Source organism: Primulina tabacum, chromosome 12 (assembly GCF_025594145.1).
Source record: "Primulina tabacum isolate GXHZ01 chromosome 12, ASM2559414v2, whole genome shotgun sequence".
Taxonomy (NCBI): Eukaryota; Viridiplantae; Streptophyta; class Magnoliopsida; order Lamiales; family Gesneriaceae; genus Primulina; species Primulina tabacum.
In genome coordinates, this window is record NC_134561.1 from 3793255 (window position 1) to 3802025 (window position 8771).

General features: G+C 38.8%; 1 protein-coding gene and 1 long non-coding RNA gene across 4 annotated transcripts; one reads left to right on the forward strand and one right to left on the reverse strand.

The window, feature by feature from the left end:
• The first annotated feature begins 1301 nt into the window (after window positions 1-1301).
• On the forward strand, window positions 1302-2813 carry LOC142520688 (E3 ubiquitin-protein ligase CIP8-like). Its single transcript, XM_075623780.1, has one exon. It carries the CDS (start codon window positions 1415-1417, stop codon window positions 2516-2518), a length of 1104 nt encoding a protein of 367 aa, XP_075479895.1. The 5' UTR covers window positions 1302-1414; the 3' UTR covers window positions 2519-2813.
• Window positions 2814-4696: 1883 nt separating this feature from the next.
• Window positions 4697-6718, reverse strand: LOC142520689 (uncharacterized). Of its 3 annotated transcripts, none has more exons than XR_012813966.1 (4): window positions 6544-6718; window positions 6419-6464; window positions 5314-6341; window positions 4697-5230 (listed from the first exon to the last, which is right to left on the reverse strand). It is a non-coding gene; the product is annotated as an uncharacterized LOC142520689 (long non-coding RNA). The 3 variants fall into 3 exon arrangements; XR_012813967.1 differs by having other exon boundaries at window positions 4697-4950; window positions 5139-6341; XR_012813965.1 differs by having other exon boundaries at window positions 4697-6341.
• Window positions 6719-8771: the final 2053 nt, after the last annotated feature.

Sequence of the window (8771 nt, forward strand, 5' to 3'; positions counted from 1 at the left end):
AACTGAACTGATATATGTCACAACTGATTTCCTTTATTTTCAGTTATTCAGTTACACAAGATATAAATTATATAAATGTTTCTTAACGAATGATTACTTCGAGTGTTTTCCGCTTGATTTAATATCAAACTCGATTTAATTCATCGTTGTAAACATTCTTAGAACACGAGCTATTGCAGCTCTTGGAAAATATTGTGTTTGAAGCACCTTAAGGTGCCCAACACACGATCCTTCATGGTTCAAACGAAAATTAAAATGTTTTTATAGAATAGTTGTTCAAACACCTTCTTAATTATTTAACTAAAAAATTACTTTTTTAAATAGTTACCAAACACTTTTTTAGCTGTACAAACGTTTTTACAGAATAGTTGTCCAAACACATATTTATTCTCGATAAATCTTTTTATTTGTAAAATTATTTATAAAATAATTTATAAGTAATTATCCAAACAGAACATTAATCTGCTAGAATTCTTAAAATATCAACAAAGTCTAGGACATATGGTATATTTGTTGGACATCTTCACTTAGTCTTGACTTATTACTAGTTTATCTTTAATTATCTTGGTCTTTGCTAGAGATCTTTGAGCACACAACATTAGCTGTATCTCTTATATATATATATATATTGCTTAGAACATATTGTATAAAATTGGGATAATCTTCAAGAGATACAGCTAATGTTTATATATATATAATATATTTATTTCAAGTTTTCAAAAGATTAAATAAATAAATAAGGTTTCAAAGCTTAAAATTATAAATATTTTTTTTTAAAAAAAAAAAAACCAATACTAGTGACAAAGGATAGCAACATTCATATTTTCGAGGTTGGAGCAGTAACACGCAAAAATCAATTGAATTTTAAATTAGAAAATAGCAACCAAGTAAATAACAGTTAAGTAATAAATAAATAACACTAAGTTTCTTATACGACGGTCTCACGAACTTTTATATGTGAGATCAAATTAGTGAGATCGGTCAATCCTACCGATATTCACAATAAAATAACACTTTGAGAATAAAAAGTAATACTTTTTCATGAATGACCCAAATAAGAGATCTGTTTCACAAACAACGACTCGTGAGACCATCTCACACAAGTTTTTGCCAATAAATAAATAACTATGACAAAAACTTGTGTGAGACGGTCTCACGAGTTGTATTTTATGATACAAATATCTTATTTAGGTCATCCATGATTATTAATTTTTATACTAGAGTATTATCGTTATTTCCGTGATAAAAAGTCAGTTGTCAAGTCAAAAAAAACCGACGGGGTCACCCAAAACAGAGGTGTATAAAATAAAATAAAAAAGAAAAGGTTGAAAATCAAATCACGATACTGATTGATAGCCCTCCCATCTTCCTCCGCTCACCATTTTAGTATTTTCAGGAAAAAGAATTGTTCGCCATGGATGAGATCTCACCGGATCGATCTCCAGCCCAAACACAGTCAAATTCGGGCCCGGAGTATTGGTGCTACAGCTGTGACAAGAGGGTTTCAGTCGAGACACTCGCCGATCTTAACGACGTCGTCTGCTCCGAGTGCAAGAACGGGTTCGTCGAACTCATCTCCGCAGCCGCCCCCGGAACCTCGTCGCACGGCGCACGCGCCGATTCCCAGCAGGTTCTTCGCTCCAATTACGGTGACGAGTTCTTACGGATGCTTCGGCTCATAACCCTGGCCGCGCGTGAGGAGGACGCACCGCCCCCTCCCCAGTCCCGATCGGATCCGGACTGGTGGGGTGAGGGCAACGGAGATGACGACGACGATGACGAGGATGATCGATCGGTCATAGTCCAGGAGGACGGTGATGATGCTCGTGACCTTGAGCAGCGCGAGATCGAGAATGGGGATGGATCCGACGGTGAGGATGAAGGTGAGGGAAGTGAGGTTGGCGAGTTGCTTGGTGAGGAAAATGATGAAGGGCAGACGAGCAGAAGGCAGCGGGATGTACTGAGGCTAAGGCTTAGAAACTTTGCCACTCGAGCTGCTAGCAGACGCAACAGGATTCTTGATTGGGCGGATATTTTGATGGGCCTCGAAGACCATTCGATTGATCTTCGATTACAGATTCCGGAATTCGATACATATGTTGGGAACCCAGGAGATTATGTGGATGCTGCGGGCTACGAAGCCCTACTGCAGAATTTAGCAGAGACTGATGGTGGAGGGAAAGGTGGGGCGCCACCGGCTGCGAAGGCAGCTGTGGATGGATTGGGGAGTTGGGTAATTGATGAAGAAGGGAAGGAATTGGAGTGTTCTATTTGCAAAGATATGGTGAATGTGGGCGAAATCGCCAAGAAATTGCCTTGTGGGCATGGGTATCATGGTGACTGTATTGTTCCCTGGCTGGGGTCGCGGAATTCGTGTCCCGTGTGTCGGTTTGAGCTGCCTACGGATGACCCCGAGTACGAAAAGGAGAGGAGGAAGAGAGTGGTCATGGCGGGCTTATCGGCAGCGCCCTCCAGTTCTTCTGGGAGTAGTGGTAGCAGTAGTTTTTGCTGTGATTGATTGGACGTGGTACGCAATGAATTTGTATTCTTTATTGCTGTTCCATTGGTTAAACTGTAGGTTTGTTTCAATGCTGCGCTTTAGAGATATTTGATTTGGAACTTGTTTTCATATTAGTACTCGTGCCAAATACATTAAATTGCCCCTCCTTACTCTCAACTAAATTCCTGGTTCGTCTCTGTGTGTGGGGGCTGAATCTTTGTTGTTATTTGGTTTCTCATGTGTAAATAATAATGCGAATTTGAAATTTCAGAATCAGCATTATGTGATATAATTGCGCTATTGTTCTGTTCTACCTTTTGGTGGTGTTTCTCACCATGTTGGTAAATATGTATCGATTACCTATATTATCTTCAAGTTGCCATATACTATACGGATACAAATTTAAAGGTTGAAGTGACACTAGCATCAACTAATGCATATTGCATAGTGATTTCTAAACATTCCGGTGGATGTTCAACTATGGGAATGCTTACTAAAAAAGACTTGTGAAGAGTTTCTAGAGGTATGTATATTCAGGGGTGTTTATTGAATCATGGACTTTCATTTGTCATTTGATTTGAAACAATATCCGGAATATGAGGTTGCAAGATGATCAGGGTCATACAGGATAGATTCAGGCAGTCCTTAGACAGATGTTAGGAAGGCCAAAGTAACGATGCTATAATTTAGGATTTCGGCATTATGCTCTTGGGAAATCTAGGGAAATCTCAGTGGACTGGATAATTCAAAAACTATATATATTTGTTAGTAAAGTTGGAAGCTTTTGACGGAATAAATGTGTTCGTGTTTTGAAATTGAGATTGCTAGGTAGCATGTCGATACTGGCATCTGTACATGAACTTCCTTTTTTGTAAACTAATGCTAGGATTGAATCAATTTCTAACCTAGCATTTTCTACCCAATGAAAAACTGCAATAGAAACAAATTAATATACCTAGAGTTAAAAATATTACTTGCTGCTCAATTCTTAGTTCATTACATCCACCAAATTATTATTCACAAAACCTATATTGCCAAGAAGTTCTCCATTGCATCTCAATCTGAATCCTTCTGTTCTCTGAGTCAATAAAATGGCATCTCTCATTGATTCGCTTGTTGTTGATGACGTCTGATAGGTATATATCGACTAACCCAGAGGTCCTAAGGCAAAAAAATTCAATATTGGTTACTTGAGTAGATTTGCCTTCAGACTTCAGTGATACAAGTATTATTATCATAAATAGTTGGACGACAAGAATATTTGTACTGATTGTACTCCGGACAAATCTCGCAGAGGGGCGACTACCCTGTCACATGAGAAATTCTTGGAATTTGTGTGTGAATTTTCTAAAATTTGCGAGTCTACCCCGTCATTCCACTTTCCCTGTCCCCAGATTCAGTCTTACCACTTTCCCCGTCCCCAAATTCAGTCTTACTCTTCTTTTGAATTCCTGGATCTGCCCTATTTGTTGTCCATTTAAAAATAAGTGCGTTAATCTGCCTATACAAAGGACAGAGATTTAATGCACGAGAAGCTAATTGGTTATGAGAGCTCAATGTAATGTATCTTGGGCTGTAGCAGACCCATTCTTGTAGAAGTACTAATCCCTTCAACATGAATCTTGTCATTGGTGAGTGGTTTATCTAGCGTGAACTGAAACTCTACCTCCATTCTCGGATGTCTGCTTTTCTTCAGTCTGCCAAATTCACAGCATAAATAATGACTAAGAGTCGATAACTATGATCCTAACCTCCTGGCTCCAAACACGAGCCTTTGGATATAACATGGTTCATCACTAAGAAGGGGAAATTCTTTCATAGACTAAGAATGCCCGTGTCGTTGATTATCCTCCTTACCCATTCATAATATGACTAGCAAACCTCCTTCATTTGGTGTTCCTTCCAGAGTCTTCTGCACTGCATTTGAGTCTTCAACATTGGTGGGCACCTCGTTATCTTTGAAAGGTTTGTATTCAGCTTCAATTACGATTCGTGATTTTTCATTCTGAGCATCATTTGGGTTCAGATTTTTAAGAAGATCTAGTGTCAAAACCTTTGGCTCCTCTGGAGTCAAATCTTTTAATGGTATTACATTCAAGCCTATCTTGTCATGAGATCCAACCTAAACGCATGCAATCAACTTGATAAACACACTTCTCTTCAATTGAGGCCCTCTATATGCCATAATGAACTTTGTGGGATCCCTGATCTGAACTTCAAGTTTTTTAGGCAATAAATACATATTTGCAACCTGATCTTTGATCACTTCATGAAGCAGCACAAAATCATATGAAACATATACCACAATGCCCTTTATTTTGGAAAAAATCACCGAAGATCTTGAAAAAAATGTTGGAGAGGACAAATAACAATACCTGGACAAATATGTACAATCCAGGAATGGACATTGCATCTACACCAGGCAGCTTTACTCCAAAGTCCACATGAGGCTACAGGATTAGAATTTAAGGCAAAAACAATATATCATGAACTTGATTCGATTGTCCATAGCTCACTTCACATACATGAGCGTTGTACGTGCAAAACACGTGCAAATCTCTGCATCTCTTTTTACATGGTATTCAAATTTTTTTCCCCGAGGATTAGCAGCAAGAAAGATGAACCAATCAGTACACACCTTCCCCATCTGAGAAACATGTATGTTTGCAAAACAAGGAAAGCTCGGAACCAGTGGCTTTAATCCTCGGAAAATACTTGCAAGTCAATAACCTGAAATGCCGGAAAAAGGAAAATCGGATAACTAAGGCTGTCAATTGTTTATAAGAGACAATACCTGGACTGTAGCTTTGAACCAGAATGCTTTGACTGCAACAAGGATGTTAGGATTAGCAGCCCACTTCAAGCCTAACTCCATGATCAGTTTTTTCCCTTCTGTGTTCTAAACTTGCATTCCTCAAGTTTCCAATTTTATTGTTTGATGGTAAGAAAAGAACTAACTTCTTGATCACGGTATGAATAATAAAATTTGGTCATATAGAAACCCTCAAATTGTTGACAGCCTCAAAACCCAATATACTGTTTTCACGGATCATAACCGGACATGGTTGCTCGTCGCCCATGAATACGAAACTGTTCTTCAACGAATAAACTAGGCATGCATACATAATCGCACATTCAGGGCAGAGGGATGTTCAGTGTCTCTACAATGTAATTTGGTCTAGACTTTCGACTTTTCATGTCATATTGAGACCAAATTAATCTAAGGTTGCATTTGGAGAGATGAATTTGAAAATCCAAGAATTTCGATTATAGTTTTATTCTTGAGAATGAAACAATAGATGTAATCTTAAATCCATGCATTACTTATTTATATATTAGATATACAAAGTAGAATGAATTTCAAATACCTTGAGTGAACTTGCTCTATTCTAATTAACATGAAACACTGTATAAATATGTGAGGGATTTATAATCTTGCTTATCTAAATCTACAAAATACATTTGAATATATTTCAAATCCATCATAATGCAACCTAAACCTAAAGTAAAGTTGAGCCGGATTCAGTTAAGATTCGAACACGATATATTTCTTAAAGAGAACAAACTTTTTACCACTTAAACCGGCATACTTAAGGCCATAATCACGCCTATAAACTGAAAGAATTTTGTTAAAACCAATTTGATATTGCAAAAAATTATAACTAAACTACGTGCTTTTACAAAAGAGATGTGGACGAGTGAAAGTAGTGAAGCTAAACCTGGAAATGCCGGCGGAAGGGAGCCCAAAGTCCGTGCTTCAAAATCTACTGAATCGATCTTGTCTTGGAATTTGCTCTGCTATTATTGGTTCTGCTATTTTCTTTGCCATCTTACATGTTGCCTGAGGAACTTAGAATCTCAATATAACCCGTAAACGACGTCAAATTAAGCACATTATTATGCTAGAAGGTACCCTACCTAAAAAAGGCCACATATATTCTATGAATTTGTTGAGCCAATCAATCTGCAAGGGGATATATGCGGTTAGAAACTGTGAACCACAACTGGACATGAGCAAACTGAATGTAAAGTTAAATGTTTACCTGGTCGTAGTCTGGATTTTTTTATCCAAAGAGGTATTCTCTGGGAGCAGTTGTTGGAGGGTTTTAGAATTCTAGTTCGGTTAGAGGCCGAATCTCGGGATCCTGCAGGAGTGTTCATTTCGAACAAGCGAAAACCAAAGTTCATCCATGATAGAAAGAATACGTTACAGTGGCTATCACAGTGTCAAAACTGGCAAATGTTGACAAGGAGCACTCAAATATTCAAGTTCTATCACAAGGAAATGAAGAAACTCTCTCTTGTTGAAGAAGGAAGAAGACAATATGCATATGATATGTAAAATGTGTTTTTTAATTTTCAAATAATCAATCATTTAATGTTTTTCATGTAAAAGACATGATCTTTCATTCATAGGGAGTGTCCCTTGGCCATTGTAACTGATCACAATCATCAAACAATGCCAAATAAATGAAAAAATGTCAGAAAAAGTCGAAGGGACGCGAAACAACACGAAGGGGCGCGCCCAGACGCCCGGGCGCACGCGCTGCTGAGCGCTCTCGGCAGCCCCTGTCGAGAGCTCTCGGCAGGCGCGCGCGCCTGCGTGCAGAACCGCGCGCGGCCGCGCGCCTGCTACTAGCAGGCGGGCGCACCCGTGCGCCGGCCCGCGCGCGCAGGTGCGTGCCGGCTACTGTTCACATTAATTTTAATTTTTTTTCCTTTTCTTTTCTTCGGTTTTCGTCCCTTACACGTTCCGACTACTCGTTTAAGTTTCTTTCAACATTTGATGAACTCTTCTCGAGTTTTATTCAGAACTATCGAACTTAATATTCGTTCATTAAGCTTCGTTCTTCGTTTCGAATTTTTCCAAATCAAACACATTGATTTAGTTGCTTAATTTTCATTCATTAAGCACCAAAATTCCAACACTCCCCCCCATGAATGAAATTAATGCATGAATGCTCGTGATGCATAAGAGAGAGTATATACGAAAAATTATCACATCAGAAGAGGTAGCTTTTGGCTTTGAACCTGCCTTAGTGGAATACAATCGGATTTACTAGGCCACAAAGTGAACGCGATGTCTTGAACTTCTTGGCGGTTCATGTAAACCCAGACAACTGTACCCACATGATAACCTTTCTTCCATTTCCATTTTGTTTTATCTGTTGTGTCCGTTTTGGCCATGGAACACATCTTGGCTTCATACGTGTTTCATTGAGGCGGCCCGTCCTCACACGTACATAGGTGATCTCCTTGTAAAAGGGTATCCTACTTACCCCGCTTTTGTAAGCTACGGAATCATTAAAAGTACAATACTTAACCTCACTACCTTTGTAGGCAACTTCACTCATCGTCTTAGGAATGAGGAGTGATTCCTCAAGTTTTCATAACTTAGTTGTCCCATTGAACCAAGATCTTGGGATCTCCAATCTACAAGGTTGGGTTGCCACTATGAAAACTTTATTTGGTAGGTTTTAAACTCATTCCTCTTGACAGACAGTACATTTGATCTCTATTTAATGCTTTTGTAAGCGGATCCGCTAAGTTATCCTTTGATTTGATATAATCAACAGATATAACTCCATTAGAGATCAACTGTCGCACAGTATTATGTCTTCGACGAATGTGTCGAGACTTGCCATTGTACATACTGTTTTGTGCCCTTGCAATTGCTGACTGACTGTCGCAAGTGTATTAAGATTGCTGGCACTGGACTTGTCCAACATGGAATGTCCTCTAAAAAGTTGCGAAGCCATTCAGCTTCTTCTGCAGCTTTATCTAGCGCTATGAACTCCGATTCCATAGTAGATCTTGCAATGCAAGTTTGTTTCGATGACCTCCAAGAGAGTGCTCCTCCACCAATGCTAAATACATAGCCGCTGGTGGATTTAGAGTCATTGGTATCAGAAATCCAATTTGCATCACAGTATCCTTCAAGTACTGCAGGATACCTTGTGTAATTTAGTCCATATTCTGAGGTATTCTTTAAATATCTAAGCACCCTTGTCAACGTCTTCCAGTGTGCATCACTAGGGTTACTCGTAAACCGACTTAACTTGTTAACTGCACAAGCGATGTCAGGTCTAGTACAATTAGTGATGTACATAAGACTTCCAATAATTTTGGAGTATTCCAGTTGAGAAACTGGTTCTCCACGATTCTTCGCCAAATGGACATTCACGTCTAAGGGCGTTTTTACTGGGATAGAGTCATAGGCGTTAAACTTCTTTAACACTAGTTTCAACATAATGAGATTGAGATAGGACTA